This window comes from Zea mays, chromosome 4, assembly GCF_902167145.1.
Source record: "Zea mays cultivar B73 chromosome 4, Zm-B73-REFERENCE-NAM-5.0, whole genome shotgun sequence".
Lineage (NCBI taxonomy): Eukaryota > Viridiplantae > Streptophyta > Magnoliopsida > Poales > Poaceae > Zea > Zea mays.
In genome coordinates, this window is record NC_050099.1 from 46,637,914 (window position 1) to 46,657,490 (window position 19,577).

The 19,577-nt window shown below is 46.5% G+C and overlaps 1 protein-coding gene across 1 annotated transcript; it reads left to right on the forward strand.

Moving 5' to 3' along the window:
* Positions 1–10,201: 10,201 nt before the first annotated feature.
* On the forward strand, positions 10,202–14,735 carry tga1 (teosinte glume architecture1). Its single transcript, NM_001362259.1, has 3 exons — positions 10,202–10,895; positions 13,073–13,203; positions 13,821–14,735. The coding sequence occupies exons 1-3, from the start codon at positions 10,444–10,446 to the stop codon at positions 14,534–14,536; spliced, it is 1,299 nt and encodes a 432-aa protein (NP_001349188.1). The 5' UTR covers positions 10,202–10,443; the 3' UTR covers positions 14,537–14,735.
* The last annotated feature ends 4,842 nt before the right edge of the window (positions 14,736–19,577 follow it).

Below are 19,577 nucleotides of genomic sequence, written 5' to 3' on the forward strand. Positions count from 1 at the left end.
TACTTGCAGGTAAATACAAAACTTTATTATTGGTACTAAATATGCTTAATTTTATCTTCTGATATGTCGTGTGCTTGTATTTTTTTAGATGATTTCTCATTGATGCGCCGCGCATCCTGAGTGCTGGGAGCAGATGGTGCAGAGGTGGTGCTCGGCTGAGTGGGACGAGGCGCACAACGCTAGCCGGGAATGGCGTTTGATGATGCAAGGTCCCTCCCACCATCAAGGCAGCCGCAGCCTGGGCAAATACGCGGAAGCATGGGTACGCGCTCTTTTTTATTTAGGTATATAACTTTCGATTAGACATGATTTCTAACCATATCGTTGGTTATCTCGCAGTCGGCGGCACATGGTGGCGCGCCTTGCTCCACGTTCTCGGCATATGCTATGGCCCACAAGGGGAAGGCGACGTCCGACGTCACCTACAACCCGGATGACGGGCCCGAGGCATACACCAACCCCGCCGTCCACAGCCGCCTCAGTGAGTACACCGCCATGGCCAAGGAGGTCCACGGGCCAGATTACGATCCGAGGACCGAGGACATCGACGGAGATGTCCTCATGAGGGTCGGAGGAGGCAAGAGGCATGGGCGGTACTGGATTGCCGACGGGGCAATCGACTCGTCCTCCACTCCCACTCTATCTCAGGTGCGAGCAAGGAGCACGAGCGCGAGCCTAGCCATACGACCTCGGCAGGATAGCTCACAACATCGTATCCAGCAACTCCAGGTTATTCCTTATCTATTCATCGTTCATTGATTATTATATATCTTCTCTTTGCATTATCGTAACATTAGGGCGAAATATTACAGACTCAGCTAGATGATGAGAGGAGGCAACGTGAGGAGCTGGAGAAGAGGATGGCAGAGATGTTCGCGTACATGCAGAGCCTTGGCGCCGCACAGGGTCATGCTCCACCACCTCCGTTGTTCCCTGCAGCTGACCCTGCTGAGTTCACTACTCCTGTGAGTATCAAAATTTGAGTACTGCATGATATATATTCATATGTTCTCACACATGCAATCTCTTCTCTATGCAGGGTCAATCGGCGGCGTCGAACAACCCTCACGCTTCGTCCAGCCCTTCGCCGAACCAGTCCAGATGCCCACCTCGTTGATGACCTGTTTTGTGATGATCCAGACTTATATTTGTGAGTGTTGGTGATGTTAGTTATACTTGGTCTTATGAGATACTTAGTGAGACTTATGTGTTGTGAAACCTGATTTATGTGGTGATATTTGTGATATATATGGTGTTGATGATAAATGTGTTGATTCTATGATGCGAATGATATATAATGTGATGTGAATGATATATATCTTTTGTTTGTTTGGATGGAACAGTAAAAACGAATAAAAAAGGGACTTCCTGGTCACTTTGCCGAGTGCTATGACCATGGCACTCGGCAAAGAAGGACACCTGGAAACCGTTAAATCCTTCTTTGCCGAGTGCTGTTGTCAAGGCACTCGGCAAAGAAGCTACCTTTGCCGAGTGCCGCCCAGCGCACTCGACAAAGGGACTGGCAAAGGGGCCCACTGGAGGACTCTTTGCCGAGAGCCAGTCCACTAGACACTCGGCAAAGAAGCCTCCTTTGCCGAGTGCCTACGAGAGCTCTCAGCACAGGGACTGGCGGTGGGTCCACTGGAGCGGTCTTTGCCGAGGGCCATGATAGCAGACACTCGGCAAAATTGGCCTCTTTGCCGAGTGCCAAAGAAGACACTCGGCAAAGGATCCGTCACCGTCACTTGGCGCCGTGACGGCGACTTTTTTTTGCCGAGTGCCCGACAAAAAGTACTCGACAAAGAGGTCGTTGCCGATGTACAGTTCGCCGAGCGTTCTTTGCCGAGTGTTACACTCGGCAAAGTGTTTGCCGAGTGTTTTCTAAGTTTTGCCGAGTGCCTAAGGCACTCGGCAAAGGAGCTGTGTCCGGTAGTGCATGTCCTTTTAAACTAGGTGTACTAGGACATTAAGCAAGTGGTTGATAATTAAACTAACCAATTAATTAGTAATAATGGATGGATACGTTATTATTTTGTCGGACTTCTTATTTTGGTTGTAAAATTGTTTGGATGCTTTGTATTTCAAGATAGAGTGAGTATAAATTAGAACTCTTATCTTATGGTAGCTAGTTAACCACAAGTTGCCCCATAGGAGCTTATATATTCAGGTTACTATACTTTATTTATTTATTTTCTAGAGAAGATGTATGATCCACAGATGAAACAACTCAACCCAACAAGCCGAAAAATAAGCTGAGTTACCAAAGAACCATTTAGTTTATTTATCTCGACTTTTAGTAGCTGACATAAATAAACCAGCTCACAAAACTAAGCATTCTAAGTGTCTGTTTAGAAACATAGTATTTTTATAGTCCCAAAACAACATTGTGGTATTTAAGTATACGATGATATTTTTGGCTAAAAAGGTGTTTAGAAGCACATCTATAGACTTTGTATCATAAAACCATTATTTCACTAATACCGCAATATTTTTGGGGTCTAAAAAACTTTGGTCTAGGCCAAAGTTTTCTACTGGCGCCGCGGGGGAAGTGACATCCATAGTCTCGTCGTTTCTCCCTCTTGCGCAACTAAAATACTTACGTCCAAATATATGTTAAATTAGACTGTGTAAAAATATATAATAGTCCTATAATGACACTTGATAAACTATGGCTTTGAAAAACCGTGTCCTTAAACAGGCCCTGAGGAGCAAAATAGAAATGATCTAGCACTCGGTAAGGATAGCTTCGATAATAATATTAAAACAATTAGCTCATAGCACTCGGCAAATTATTTGGCACTCGGCAAAGTACTGAATTCCGGTAGTGCATGCTCACACACTTCTCTATGATTTTATGTGCTCATAGCTTTATTATGTCGTCATTTTTTTTTCTTTTTCTTAAAAAAGTTTCATATCCGGTAGTGACGGTACCGTAAGCAATGGCTCGATTGGTCATGTGCAGCTAGCTATATATAGCTGCCGGACCACACTACTGCATCTAGATTGCTTGCATTGGTAACTTATTTGTTGCCATAGTTTCTTCACCGTGTTGGATCCACATCCACGGACGCTAATCCAGCCATCCAGGTACGGGTCTTTCTCAATCTGTTTAATTATCGATACTATGCCACTGGTTTATTACTACTGCTAGACTATCATGCAAGCCGAGGGAAGAAACTTTTTTATGAAAGAAGGGGGATTATATTAAAATTTAGCATAGTACATCTCCAAATTACATATGAAATTATCTAAAATAAATAAGGTACAATTAATATAAAATCTTTTTAGATAATGGAAAAACATCTAGCCTCTTTCCCACTTAGAGGAATAACCGGCACAAAACGTGTACTTACAAAACGCAGTCAAAATGACTAGCAACCCGGGAGAGAATAACCTCCTAAACCATCTCAACAATTTAACCATAGTATGAAGAAGGCAGATTAGTACACAACCTAAGGACAATATTACAACTCAATACGATATGTAACCTTCGACCATGGTGTGCAAAAATCTGAAGCCCCGCCGTCTCTAAGAGCCGGGAAGCCTCCTTTTATTATTGATCACTCTTACACTCTATGGAGTTGCACCCACGTTCTAAGCCAGTGCGTCGCCCTGAAGGGAACCTACAATAAGTTGGCATAAGTTTTTTTTTGTCAAAAACTAAATCATTCCTACTTATCCAGATAGCTCAGCAAACTGCATCAACACTTGTAATAATCAGATATTTAGTTTTTATGGTATTTCGAGAAGCCAATTCCCAAAGGTGTTTGACAGACAGCGGGTTGCTCAAATCCAAACTCCAGTACACCAATCTCCACATAAACCTAGCATAATGGCAATTAATAAATAAATGTTGTATTGTCCCATCTGAATCACAGAAAGCACATTTTTTGCTTCCTTGCCAACTACGTTTCTGTAGATTGTCTTTTGTCACAACCACACCTTTAATTAAATAGCACATAAATTATTTTTATACTCTTCTATCTTTTTCGTCCCTCTTTTGGCTTGCCTTACCCAGAGTGTAATCGATCCATATGTCAAATCAGCTACCACTACAGTAAAACAGTACAAGTCCGACAACTCCCTTATGTCCGACGACCGCCTAGAGAACCGTCACACATAAGCTTAGTCACCACCCGCTTCAGTTGCCGCACCTGGAGATGGGTCTGGTCAAGACGACGCATCGCATTCTTGGGTGAACAATCTTTTCAACACGCATAGTCCAGCCGGAGGAAGTGGCTATAACTCGAACCAACCAGGCGATGGATGAGTGATAGTTGATCAAATGTGTTTAATTTGGAACTATTACTGTTCATGTCAAACCATATCCGTCGAACAATGTCAGTTTTTATTTTGGACCTATATGTTGATGTAAAAGACTTGTTGAGACTATTTGGAACTATATGTCGTTATATTAAATTTGTGAATGTGAATACTTATGTGAGTATATTTGTGATTGTGAATATGTGGTTGTATATGAACTCTGTGTATATTTGTATGGAATATGTTTTTTTTTGTAAATATCAGATTTTTAACAGAATTTTATGTAATTTCTGAAATTTGTTATGTCCGACGGCCTGGCGGGCAGCCGTCGGACATAAGGGTTGGTTATGTCTGATGACTTAGTATAAACCGCCGGACATAAGGGTTGGTTATGTTCGACGGCTGTCGTCGGACATAACGATATTTCCAACTCAATATGTCCGACGACCAGAGACCGTCGTAGATAACTAAAAGCCGTCGGACATAAGCTATCTCCGACGCTTTAAAGCTTATGTCCGATGGCTTTGGCCGTCGGAAGTTGTTTCGTTTACTGTAGTGTACCAATCCTAAAAACATTAGATAAGCCAAAAGATCTAACGTTCGGAAATCAGTTCAAAACATATCTGGATCAATGAAAGAATGTCGACAATTGCATCGTCGACACAATATAGGATGTAGATTATTCATCATCTTCAATCCTTGATTTCGTGCAACCATCGATGGATGATGTGATTGACGATCCAAAGTAAGTAATTGTCCTTGTTAGGAGCGCCTAGGAGCAACCCTAGATAATGGCCGCAATGCAAAATGGCTGCCTGCCAATAAAATCGACAGTTGCACCAGTGACCTCGTCGTTGCAATCATCGAAACCATTGCATGGAACAAGATCATGACAAAAGATAATATATCTGACTTCGTCGTTAGATTTATTTAGCCTAAATCTTGAACAAACTAACTAGATCTAAAAACTACGAATGAAAGATATATATTGGATCTCCTTTCTTCTTACACACATGCGATGCACCTGACGAAGGAAGAAGGAAAGAGGCCAGGACGACAGGAGCAAGTGCGCTGATGGCGGCAGGCAATACGCGGCCGCGCCCTGCTAGCTACTTCGTTTTTAGTCACACTGCAAGCTAGCTCGATGTGACTGCAGACAGTAATGGCTACCAGCTTGATTGGCACCGGTAATAAGTTTATAAACACCAGAGGCTGAATCCCAAATCCTACTACGCAGCTAATCACGCTCACAATTAATTGTTCTAGCTCTATAGCGCACTGTAGCTAGCAACACTAGTCGTACTACACTACTACTAGCTATGACTACTATCCAAACGAGAGATGCAGAAAGCGATGAAGGAGCCATTAACGGCCCAGACTTTCTTTCATCATATCAGCAGGTCTGTCAACAATCGACAGCGCGAATGCTCTCTCTCTCAGTCTCTCGTTGTCGGGGGTTCCGAAAGGGAAAGCGACCAACTGAAGCTGAAGCGCGCGTCGTTGTCTCCGGCCGGCGCTGCTGTCGCCGCCCATCACCAGCGACATCAAGGCCGGCACGCCACAGAGAATTGAAGGCCGGGCGGGCTTCATGAAATCATCGCCAGCCGCAACAGTCGCCACCACTCACAAGCGCCCAAGCTTACGTGAACTCTACGTGAACACATCTGATCGACGATGCCTAACCAATTAATTGCCCCACCCATCCCAAATACATGTTGATTTCTTACAAAAAAAAATTGAGTATACTACTCTTATAAACACGTACCATCAATGAAATACCGATGATGAGGCTATGATCGATGTTGAAGTTGACAGAACCACATAAAGCTAAAACTAAAACCATGACTCGATCGAGCGCAGTGGTCCCGCGCGCGTGTGCATGCATGCGCCAAGGCAAAATCTCTGTGTCGTGTCTCGTATTCATCCGATCATCATATATATCATCTCCGTCTCTCTCGCTTTCACTCTCTCGGCGCAAATTAAAGCAAGCAATCCATCGAACAGTCAGTCAGATCGGGCCATCGTCGTTGATGGCGACGCGACAGCCCGGGTCACGTTCACGACACCTCACTGTAGTACTGTGCACTGTTACTGTCGTCGATCTCGGCCGCTAGCGCTAGCTCGATCGGTACGTTTCGGCGCCCATAAGGAACCGAGAGATTATTGGGGGCGCGCCGGGCCGTCAGAGCAGAGCAGAGCAGATCTTCGTGTTTAATTTTATCGCCTGTACATGCATGTATCCAGAACAAGGACAAGCTCATGTGTCGCTGTCAGCGCTAACTAGCTACAGTAGCTTGATATATAATGGTGATCGAGATTATTGATCGGTTTCCTTCTGCTGAGGTTTTCTTTTCTTTTACATGCACCTACCTCTCTGCTAGCTTTGCATTGGGACGTACGCAGAAAAATTTCAAAGGAATATATATATATATATATGTAGGGTTTTCATATAAATCAGTTTATTTAACTTTGCCACCACAGCAACAACTAGATCCTTAGGGTAGGTACAATGAGTGTCTTAAGTTGTGTCTTAGAGTGTGTCTAGTGGGTGAATATAAAAAATTCAAGACATGTATCTTGACGAAGACACAACGTCTTAGCTTTATGTTCGAGACAGGAGACTAGCTGATTGGTCATTTTAATTTATTGAATGCTATGGTTGGTACAATGAATATGGTAAGACACATGTTTTAGACATTACCACTGTATTGTGTTGTGTTTTAGTTGTGTCTTATACTTGGAGTACCGTCCAGCAGTGTCTAGGTTGTACATTCTCTTACTGTTATAGTCTGTTACCTGTGGCCTATACTGACGAGCTATAGCCTGCCAAATCATTAATAATAGAACCCAGTCAGATGTGCATGTAATTAACGACGAGCTTAAATTGCGTGCAGAGAAAAAAAGGGCAATTGCACAGAGGACCACTAAAAAGGGCAGAATAGTCCTGTGTAGATGATGCCGCTGGATCGATGGATTCACATATAATGCCTGCAGGCCGCAGCTCAGTCGTCAGGGCCGGGCCGGCGTCGACGTACGTACGAGTAGTACTATACTATATACTATATACTCCGTGGTCCGTGTGGAGGCCGGATTCGCATTCCGATCTTGCATGGAATCTTGGTACATACTACGTCGTAGCGCTTCTCCTTCTTCGTCGTCCCAGAGGCGTAGGTACGTACGTACGTACGTTCTTGCATTGCATTGCATTGCATTGCGTTGCATGGCAAAAGGTGGTCGATCTCGATCGTCATTATGTTATGGGTGTGTTCCCCGGACTGTCCTCGTCGTCGTCCTTGCCAACAGAACGGCACTGTGCTTGTCTCTGCATTGCATTGATTGCGTCGGCCGGCCGGCCGGGACGATGAGTTTAAGTTCGATGTTCATGGTTGGTTGTTCGACGCCCTGCAGCGGTAGGAGTATACATCTCGTTTGTTGTCTCGAAGACACACACAGGCACTCGCAAATCCCAAGCTTGAGCACTCCTTCTTCCTGCCTCGATCGTCCCTCTCGTGTAGATTGGCGCGCGTAACACGTTGACTCTTCGCCAGTGACGTCACGCACGGCCGCATGCACTCGGGTCGTACGGCCTTTCTGCCCGCTTGGACGTACGTACGTGCATGCGTGATACGGCCGGCCGGAGACCCCATCGATGATCGATCCCAGGCCCACTGGCCTGTACGTCCTCCTCGTCAGTCGTAGCCCCGCCCGGACCGGCCCCACTGGCCACTACTGGACCCCATGCCTGTGACCGTCAGGCCGTAAAGAAGTCGTCACGCCGGCCGGCGGCCCACCTGATGATGACACACATATACATGGTGGAGTGGTCATGATGATGAGCTGCATGCATGGCGCGCGTCGTACGTACACACCAACACAACGACGACGCAACGCAACGCAACGCAACGCAAAGCCGCATAGCATGCAGCGCGCGGCTCCACATCGCCACGCGCCTATACAAGGTTGGCCAATTCCCATGACGCTACGGCTACGCACCAGAGTGCAGTACCACCGCCGCACTACCACACCGCAAACTTTCTCGATCAGTACTGGGACTGGGACGCGATCGAGCGAGCGAGCTAGAAAGAGCAAGGCGACAAGCGCCACGTCACTCAAGGGTCATTTTCCTATTTCCTGTTCCCCAGCTGAGCTATAGCTCCCACAGGGACAGTCCCACCCAAAACGTACCAATCGTGTGCCATCGCGTCTTTTTCTCTTCCATTTTTTTTCCTTACAAAAATCGCTTATATTATATTATTGGCACGAAAACTACTCAGATGAACTCCTCAGCAGCTGTAGCCTCTCTCTCTCTCTCTCTCTCTCTCTCACTTTTTTCTTTAAAATTATCTGTACGTACGTAGATATAAATATAGCTATGTTACCACTACTAGTGACACACTAGACGTGTTGGTCTGTGCTGTACGGAGAACGAAGGTATAAACAAATGCGTTGCAAAAGCGCAGTTCGACGACGATAGATGTATATGTATACTCCACAAAAGCCCGAGCTGTCTTTTGTTTTTGGAGAAAAAAATAAATAACGTGTGGTTCAGGAACAAAAGCTAGCGGGGTTGCTACTAATTGCTACTGTTGTTGATAAACACGTCCTGATCAGACGCCACTTGCTTGGATCTGTTTTAATAATAATAATAATAATAATAATAATAATATTATTATTATTATTATTATTATTATTTCCTTTGCTTTCTTTTTTTGAACTGATTCTTTTGTATGTTGCAATAATAATGTTAAAAGACAAAAGTAACGGCAGGGAGTTGCAGATAGACCTAATATCAAAGGCTGTCAGGGCCCTTTTGGAACGCAGGGATTTTCACTTCACAGGTGCTTTTTTTTATGAAAATGAACCGGTTCTTATGATTTCTTTTTTTCTATGTTTCATCATACGAGTGGAACTCGAACATCCATCCCAAATATTAGAAGACAAAAGTAACAGTAGGAGAGCTGAGAAGCCTGAGATAGACCCAATATCAATTAATTAAAGACTTTTATAGCAAATCCAAAAGGATGCAAAAACACCCCCGTCAAAAAAATAATTATTAGGGACAGGTTACATTTTTTTGGAGGCAAATATGGTGCATACTTCAACAGTTTTATTCAAAACAAAGGCTAAAAGACCGTAAACCGAGCCTATATTTTTTTTAAAAAAACTAGATCCATCTGCCCCATTCCGCAAACGATTGGGGAGACACTACGTCGCTCAAATATGTGGGGGTGGGGGGGGGGGATAGGTTGAAAGCGGGTTACCGTATTTTTCCAACAATGATGGATCCGTCGGGCTGATTTGGTGACAAGGGGATCCCGGAAGGATTGAAGAGAATTGAGGGGAAAATGAACTAATTTCCCTCTCCATTATCTCGGGATCCAGGGTCACCAAATCAACTCTAAATCTGTTTTTCGGGTTGTTTTAAGTGCTTTTGGAGTTACTCTTATACGAATTTGAGTCATTTTTTTTTAAAAAAAAGATAAATCAAAATATACATTAGTCTGTACATAGAGTGACTGCTCTGAAAAAAATAAAAAAACTGTAGAGACACCTTAGCCCCAATAATTGTAGCACAGGCAACAGGTGCACAGCACAACATAGCCCCATTGCATGCATGGCTGCAGTGTGACACATGGCGGTGGGGCCCTGCCCACTGTTCCTCCTTCAGGGACGGAAAGGTTGGTTGCGGCCCCACCATGGCGCCAAGTAATATCGCCGCTGCTCTCTCTCTCTCTTTTCATGCACACGCTCCTCTCTCCCTCCCTCCCACCATTGCTACAGTCGCAGCTGTCTGTGTCTGCAAAGTACTGACTGCTCCCACTCCACTCCACCCCCAGTTCCGGGCCACTCGGGCATCGTTTCTGTTGCTGCAAATCTTTGTTGGCTGCTGCTGCCTTGCTATCTATCTATACACCGCCCGCACCTTCCATTCCTCCTCCTCCGAAGCAGCAGGCAGCAGCTGCATCGCACCTCACACCTCTCGTGTCCATCGATCCAGCCGCCGCCGCAGCTGCAGCTCTCACTTCACTGTTGCTGTGCCACCTCCTCGTCGCCTGTAGTGTCTGTCGATAGATAAACGCCCGCGGAATGAGAGGGAAGGAGCGGAAGCTGCAGCGGGCGCGCGCGTGCAAGGGCTAGGACTAGCGGTTGCAACGTCGGCGCGCGCGGCGTACGTCGGGCATGGATTGGGATCTCAACGCGGCGGGCGCGTGGGACCTCGCGGAGCTGGAGCGGGACCACGCGGCCGCGGCGCCGTCGTCGGGGGGCCACGCCGCCAATGCTGCCGCGGCGGGCACGGGGACGGAGAGCCGCCCGCCGGCGCCCGGGGCAGCAGGGGCACCCGCCGAGTGCTCCGTGGACCTGAAGCTGGGCGGGATGGGCGAGTGCGAGCCCGGCGCGGCCCGCAGGGAGAGGGAGGCCGCGGCGGGGGCGGCGAAGCGGCCGCGCCCCGCCGGGCCCGGCGGGCAGCAGCAGCAGCAGCAGTGCCCGTCGTGCGCGGTGGACGGGTGCAGGGCGGACCTGGGCAAGTGCCGCGACTACCACCGGCGGCACAAGGTGTGCGAGGCGCACTCCAAGACCCCCGTCGTCGTCGTCGCCGGCCGCGAGATGCGCTTCTGCCAGCAGTGCAGCAGGTAGTATCCCCGCCTTCTTTTCCCATGGGGGGCTGGTGTAGTGTAGTGTAGCTCGTCCCTGTCTCGTTTCAAGGATGCACAACTTTACCTTTTCCGGCTTGCCTTTTTTTTTTTCGTTATCTTTTTTCTCTCTCTCTTTTTCCTGAAAACCAAAGAGATGAAAAACCTTCATCTCGTTCGTTCGTTTCCTCCTGTAGCTACGGTACCTGAATTATTGGCACGCCTTTTTCCTTTCTCCCGGCCTCCTCCTGCGCTCGCTGCTGCTGCTGCACACTGCTCTCAGGCAGGCCTAGCGTTCGTTTCCTTCACTTTCTCTGACGCCCTGATGCGAATTAACATCTGCTGCTCCCCAATCGTCTGCTCAAGATTCAGCCCGCTGCCACGGACACGTGAGCTCCTGCGCTTGCTTTTCCGAGCGGTTTCTTGCTTTCACGCCCTTTGGCGGCGACGGGACGGGATGCCCCCCCCCCCCCCCCCCCCCGGTACTCTGCCATTGGCTCCTCCTCTAGTCGGCGCTGCTTGCTTCCCGGCGACAGTTCGCCACCGCCGCAGATGAAGCGCCGCCACGGTTTGGCGTGCCGCGTTGAGCGAGACAGGGGTGTACTCCCAGCTTTGGCTACCATCAATCATTTGATGTTTAGGTGCCGCGTTGTGAGCTGTACTGCTACAGTATCTCTGCAGAATGTATTCTGTAGTAGTATGAAAAGGTAAAGGCGGCGTACTGCTATAGTATCTCTGCAGAATGTTCGGAGGAGTACACCAACTGAAAGAGGTTTAGGAAAATTGCATCGTGGATCTAGAATTCTAGATGCAGTAGTGTAGCCTACAGTAGCCCTGTACACACATAAAGGCATTTTTCTTATAAAATTGTCTCGCAAAATGGGATTTTTTTGTGCTAATTATAGGGTGCTTTAGCGCCACCTGGGCCGTATAGGATGCTTTAGCGCAACATTTCTGAACAACCCTATGCAGCTTCCATAGACCACCACAGGCATTCCCGCATGCAGTTTGCTCTAAATGCCTCCTTTTCATTTTTACTATCCCTGAACGACGACCCATCCATTTCTTTTTCCGTCTCAGGGAAGTAGCCATTAAATGCTAGCAGTCTTTTTTTAAAGTATCGCTTGGTTTGAGATGTTATTAGGCCCGGTTTGGTTGGAAAAACCGCTCCATTTTAATCTCCTTTAGTTTGTAAATTACAGTACTAAACTGTTTTAGTCTTTAGTATCTCGAGGAGTGACTAAAAGAGACTAAACCATATAAATTTCACCTTTTATCTCCCATTTATTTCAGTTACACTAATGACGGGAGAATGCTAAAGTGTATTTTAGTCATCTTATAATTGATTTAGTGTGTTTTAAATACTTCCTTAGTCTATAAAATTAAACAGGATATAGGCTAAACTTTAGTTGGACTAAACCATATAAATTTCGTCTGGTGAAGTTTACGGCAGTACAGCGCTGTGTTGGCGCCCAGTTTTGTCTTGCTCATATGGACAGCAGAGACAGGTCCCGCTCTCCTGTGGTGGACCTAAACCTAAACAGCGTAGGTTCAGATCGTTCCTGGAGCGATCGACGCTGTGGCAAGCGATCCTAATGCGATGCTCTGGTGACATGTCCTGTTTCTGTTTACGCCGGAACATCTTGCTCGGTGGGGACAATTCTCAATCATTGATCACTTTGTCTTCTGCTTTAAATTGCAGACTTTGTAGGTTAATAGTAAGTTGTCAGCCAGTGAGCCAACAGATTCTCAGCTTTCTGTTTACCGTCTGTGTGGTCCAGGCTTGACAGGTCTTATAGTATTTTCCTGTCTCTAATAAGCATGGACAAGGAACATTGGTCCCTGGTGTGATGTGTATTAACTATAACAAGCATGTATGTGCGCCACAGTACATTAACTATTCTGACAATAATTACGTTGCTGTTTCTTCAGTGAGGACCATCTTAGCATACCGTTGGATCATGTGCCCACCCTACTACCTAGGACCATCTATTCTTCTAAAAAAAACTGAGTATCTTATACTTGTTTAGAATTATCCTAATTCAAAGAATCCTGTGGTCCTAATCGATTATGCCATCATTCATTGGTCAGCATATTACACTGCAACTTTCTCGTTTGCCCGTACTCGAATTCAGTTGTCTGATCAAGAGTTTTTTTTTTGTTTTTTGTTTATGTAGGTTCCATCTACTTGCGGAGTTCGACGCCGACAAGCGCAGCTGCAGAAAGCGTCTGGACGGGCACAATCGCCGCCGCAGGAAGCCACAGCCAGACACCATGGCTTCTGCTAGCTTTATCGCAAGCCAGCAAGGTCATTTTCGTACTCACCAATTTTGCTTTGGTTTTTTTTCTCCCCAAGTCTGTACTTGGTTCGAATACATCTACATTGTTTCCATCTTGCTGGTGCTGGACAAAGAAAAGGTAAAACGTCAGAACAGATCTGTGCACACATAAACCATGAGAAGTAAAAGACTGCTCTGTTAAACTTGTAGAGCTTGCGTAGCATTTCAGCATGTTTCAGAACTAGAATTCGGTTCATAAGATAAGATGCTACTCTAGCATCCCTGCATACATTAGTTGCGACAAGACGAAGATTACATTGTTGACGCATCAAGTTATTATGAACCTCTTCTGTTTCTGTCAATTGTGTCCTCATATTTAGTGCAAGGTCTTGCTAATGCCTTTAAGTTAAAAAAGATTAGTATACTGTATGTTTCTTTGCCTTTCAGATGTGTTCTAGTACAAACTACTTGTATGCTTCACCACTTGTAGATTGGCATGTATATGAGTCTCAAACTTCCAACACAATTGCCAGCAGATTGGCATATAGAACTGCAATAAAAATTCTGATTCACATTGTATGAAACGGCGCACAGAATCAATTTATCAGTTATGTCACCTGATCGACATTTCTTCCCAATTGATCAGGCACGCGATTCTCACCATTTGCGCATCCAAGACTGGAGGCGAGCTGGCCGCCGGGGGTGATGAAAACCGAGGAGAGTCCATATCACATCACTCACCAAATCCCTCTGGGCTCCAGCAGCAGCAGCAGGCAGCAGCATTTCGTGGCTCTGGGAGCCGCCACGCCTGCCTACGCCAAGGAAGGCCGGCGCTTCCCTTTCCTGCAGGAGGGCGAGATAAGCTTCGCCACCGGCGTGGTGCTGGAGCCGCCGGCGGCGGCTCCAGCGTGCCAGCCGCTCCTCAGGACGGGAGCACCATCCGAGAGCAGCGGCGCCGGCGGCAGTAAGATGTTCTCCGATCAGGGGCTGGCTCGCGTGCTCGACTCGGACTGTGCTCTCTCTCTTCTGTCAGCGCCGGCCAACTCCTCCGGCATCGACGTCAGCAGGATGGTCCGCCCGACTGAACACGTCCCCATGGCCCAGCAGCCCGTGGTCCCGGGCCTGCAGTTCGGCAGCGCGTCGTGGTTCCCGCGCCCCCAGGCTTCCACGGGCGGCTCCTTCGTCCCCTCCTGCCCCGCCGCGGTGGAGGGCGAGCAGCAGCTGAACGCCGTGCTGGGCCCCAACGACAGCGAGGTGAGCATGAACTACGGCGGGATGTTCCACGTCGGCGGCGGCAGCGGCGGCGGCGAGGGCTCCTCGGACGGCGGCACCTCGTCGTCGATGCCCTTCTCGTGGCAGTAGTCGTCGTCACTTGTCAGCAGCCGCTGCGTTCTCTCATCTTTCGCGCTTCAGACGATCTGGTAGGGAGATACTGGCTTTAGTGATCACTGATCAGCATTGATTTCTGTTCTTTTTCCTGCATTCGCTTTGTTGAATCGGCTCTGCTCGCCAGCATTCGTGTGGACATTTTTTGAACATAATTCTGTGTTCGTTTCCCTCACATTATCTTTGCTACGGTGACACCTGCCGGCTGCTGACCGTAGCATGTTCCTTCTCTTGTGACTTGTTCTCGAGACGTCCATTTGATGCAGGGCGCATCCAGAATTTTTCAGTTGCAGTGCAGACGCAATCCGATGCGTTTGAAGATGACGGGCATGTTTGGTTCACGGCTAACTGTGTCATACTTCGACTAAAGTTAGTCGTCCAAATTGAAGAACTAACTCAGGCAGAAAAGTTAGATAAAATGTGGTAAGTTAGGTAGTAAACCAAACAGACCCGACAACTGAGGACTTGTTCGGTTTGAAGGGGTTTAAGGGGATTAGAGGGGATTCAATCCCCTTCTATACAAATTTATATAGAAGGGGATTGAATCCCCTCCAATCCCCTCAATCCATCCCTAACCGAACAGGGCCTGAACGGGCTCGCCACATGTAGGCATGAAGAATAGCTTGCTAAATCTGCTAAAAAAGTAATTGATTGGTAATTCGTCCTCATTACCCTAGTAAAAAAGGGGACAAAATACGTAGGTGCCGCGGCATCAGGATTGCTGGAGGTAGCAGAGCACAGAACGTGATGAGTTCCTGCAAGGAGTCGTGAATAGCCCCTATCTCGATCTCCGATTCTCCACGGTAAATTCCTCCATTAGATAATATCGATGAGAAAGTTTTTCTCCCCACCCACGAGAATGTAAATAAAGAAAAAAATTCTCCACCGACAATTAAATGAGGACGAGAATAAGGAAGCATTTCTAACCCTGTTTCTTGCGGGGACCCGTTAAACTTACATATAATGATGTTTTTATATAATAGTTAATAATAAAAATAAATAATTATCTTGTCAAGAGATCATTCATTATAAATGTGCTCATTTTGATGTAAACATAATGATTATCTTACATCTGACAATATGAAGTGACAATGCTTTGCATCAATAACAAAAAAGTATGTCCTAATTATAATTTAAGCGGGGGCGGAAAATAGGGATGAGGAAGAAATACCCAGTAAGCTTTCGTGACCATCCTCGTGGGAAACTTTATTTTGTCGCAGGGATAAGAATAGAGAGCTAAACCCGATAGAGAATTTCCCGTTGCCATCCCTAGTCATGCGGGGGTTGCGTTGCCCATCCTATAGCTCCATGCTGGAGATAATTCATACTGCCGCCGGCATTGAAACACAATCGTTTTGGACATGAATCCGTGTATACCAGGAGTGATTAATTAAAAGTCATATTTCCAATTAATTATACCCATATTATATATATATATATATGCTTGGTTGTCATTGTTATTGAATTGTCTCTATGATTGCAGCTGGTCAACAACATTGCTCTCTATCATGCCCACCCAAGTTTGATTCTTGTGGCTTTCTATTTTTTACATGGACTCTGTATATTTTTTTCATCTTTTCAAGTTCGATTCTTGTGGCCTCCTATTTTTTACATGGACGCTGCATATTTTTTTTCATCTTTTCATTCTTGTGTGGCCTCCTATTTTTAGGCATGTTTTGCCTCACTCGTCGTAGTTTGCCATGCCTAGAGTTAGGTTTCCATCTTTTCATTCTTGTGGGATATGGCCTCCTTTTTCGGGCAAGTTTGGTTCGCTGCCTCATTTACCATAGTTTTCCACGGTTAAAGTTGGGCAGGTTTGACTGAATTAGACGTGTGTTTGGTTTGTAGCCATAGTTGTGGCAAGATTTTTCTCCTTCTATGTAGGGCTCGCTCGTCAATGACTCATAAAGTGTTGTAAGGTTCTTTTAGGCATGCCTAAGGTGTGGCACAAAATTTGAGCGTCTAACCTTAGGTAAGTGTGACAGAAAATACATGTCAATTTTTGACACCCTAGGCATGCAACAAAACATGCCCGACATTTTTTATGGTTGTGAATTCTGGAGTAGTAGTACTACGTGCGAGCCAGAGTAAATGCAGCCTCGGGATGTGGGTAGTTTAGAATTCCGGATGTATTAATTAGGGGTCAATTTGACCAAAACTTACCTAGGAAACATAAACGACTAGTTTTGTTAGACCATGAGTACAAGGCCAAAACTACTATTATTTAAACAGGGGGAGTATAAGAATATTAGGACAAGCCCACCCAGCCATGGGACCTCAAGTCATGGGACCCTCAGAAGAAGTCCTCGATCACCGCCGTCTCGACGATGAACCTCACTCCTAATGCTCCCAATTCCCCACTATTGGCCGCCCCTTCTAGCCTTTGTTGGCTTCTTGCGATGTGCCCTATGCTCCCTTCCAAGTCCCATAGGTCGTAGCACCGCTGGTGGCTGGCCCCTTTCAAGCTTTAGTGCCACTGGACACAACTTGTAGGCCTATAATAATTCTTTTATTATTTTTTAATTATGTATAATGGTGAATTGGAAACAAATTTGATTTTTATGCTATTGAATTGTTGAAAAAAGTTGTGCACGTCATATTCGACAGATATCCAAAATTCGATGGGCACAGGCATATATATAAATTTCTACCTGTGGGTATGGTCGCGGGAGGATATTGGTTACAACCGTGTATATGGTTGTGGGTGGATATTTGCAATATCCGATCCGAATCCAACCCGTTGCCATCCGTATCTAGGGGATCTAAAACCCACACACATCAACAGACAACGATAATAGGATGTCCAAACCAGAGAAACCATAAATATGGTTACGACAGACCATGGATTATCTCCTCCGCAGACACCTCCCCAAGTAGAGCATGCATGGTAGCATCAAGGTCATCCGTCAAACGGTCTAGATCCTCCTCCATCAAACCTTCCGGCAAGCCAATGACACTACGAAGATTGCCACTAGAATGTAGTTGCGCAATAGCCAAAGCCACTACCGCGCTCCGATGAACCCCAAACTCCATAGCCTCGCGGACATGGTCAGGGATATCAAGGAGGCATATGTCGCAATTCCTGCCTCAGGCACGAAGGAATCCTGTTGCCTAATTAGTGCATAGGTGAAGGCTTAGGACCTTGAGTTCTAACTCTAGAAATGCAGAAAACTCATTAACTCAAAGGGTTGGATATAAGAACCCAGGTCACCAGAGCTTCTAGGTCCATGAGTCACTAAGAACCACCAAGCGTGCCTGGAGTGCCGGACCTTAGCGTTAGTTGCCCCCACGGTGGCACGAGCTACGCCTAGATCCCTCTCAAGATCTTTTGTCGATGGTCCCGTAGGGGTCAGAGGACTGGGTGGCCTAGACTGAGGGACACGGTCTCCTCGCACCTTGAAAGGGCCAACTGCCATTCTGAGAAAGATCGAGGAAGATCGAAATGATAATAGGGATAAGGTCTTACAAAAAAATAAGAATGCTCGTACCATCGCCTCGAAGGGCTGCCCCTTTAAAAACCACCCCGATCCATGATAGCAAACGATCGATCGAGGGACGGGGTCACCAAGGAAGCCCATGGAGCATAAAAGCTCACGGTGTTTGCCTGAAAGAATGGGTGAGCCAGGAACTTGTGTCTTTAAAAAAGATGACGCCCTATGAAACTAATGAGAATGGTCCTATAAGCCCTAGTGAAGGGAAATGGATCGACATATGGACCTCGGGGCCCACAACAGGGTCGCGGGAGGTAAGAGGACATCATGAACGTTTGAAAATGAAAAGTATTATTATATTCCCTCACGAGAAACGTCGAGATGTGATACATCATAGAGTCACTAGGCCTTATAGATGACGTCATCTGTAGACAACTTGTCTACAACATAACTGGTCGCCTCATCATAGCCCTCTAGGATGTCCTCCAATCCATCATCCCGGAGAGACAAAGGAGGGCCAACGACATAATAGAGACCACAGTGGACCAAAGCTCCCCTAACAAGCAACGCTGCGGCCACCCCTCGATGTACGCCAAAGTCGACAATATCTCGGACACGACACAAAATATTGTCCAAAGGTTCCACCAATGAAGAGCCACGGGCTCTGACGTATTCTGCAACCTATTTCGCTCGATGATGTAGCTTCTCCAGTTTGACTTCTAGAACTTAATAGCAAAGAAAACAAGATGAGAAGGGAATTAAAGACCAATAAGAAATGAGGGGGTGACAGTACATCAACCCTACCAGCTATGCGACCATCAAATTCATCAAGCTTGTCCCAGAGCAGTCCTGCCTCAGCATCTGTCGCATCCAGCGTCGCACGAAAAGCTGCAAGGTCCTCCCAAGACTCCTAAGGAAGAGGGAGAGGGTCCCACGGGCCCGACTAGGATGACCCAATAGAAGGAGACACCTCACGTCCAAGGGCAATGGAGGCCGCCCTACAATGAAAAGGAAAGCGTTAGAAGGACCCATGAAGGAGAGAGGAAGAAAAGGGCTCAAAGAAGAAGCCTTACCCCGACCCTAGTTCTGCGTGGCATGACCCCTTCCACCGACCGACCCGCCAACAGAACCCATCTGAGTGGTAAGTAATAAATCGAGGCTATGGGATGGCTACGAGTGACACTCGCCCGAGCTTATAAAGGCGACGAGATACTCGGTGCCCCCTTAAAGCACCTAGAGGAGGGTGAATAGGTCCTGCAAAAATAGCTTAAGACAAGACACACTTGGTCTAATAATTGAGTTAGAATAAATGAAGACCAAGTTCAGATGAGAAGAAGAGAGAAAAGTTCCTTTCACTTGATTGCTCTACCAAGATGTGATTGAGACTTAGATCAATATCACACGTGAGAATAGAGAACTTGGAAGATAGAAAAACCACAATAATGTAAATGGAACAAGGGACACATAGGTTTTTAGCTTGTGGTTCAATCAAGCGTAATATGCTTAACTACTCCATGTTGTGTCATCCCAATGGACGAGGGTTGCACTCAACCCCTCTCAAGTGATGCAAAGATCAAGCTTGAGCA

Excerpts from the sequence above, each read along its gene's own strand:
- tga1 (NM_001362259.1), top strand. The coding sequence starts at position 10,444 with ATGGATTGGGATCTCAACGCGGCGGGCGCGTGGGACCTCGCGGAGCTG. Across the intron at positions 10,896-13,072 it reads TTCTGCCAGCAGTGCAGCAG|GTTCCATCTACTTGCGGAGT; the intron begins GTAGTATCCCCG and ends TTGTTTATGTAG. Across the intron at positions 13,204-13,820 it reads CTTTATCGCAAGCCAGCAAG|GCACGCGATTCTCACCATTT; the intron begins GTCATTTTCGTA and ends CCAATTGATCAG.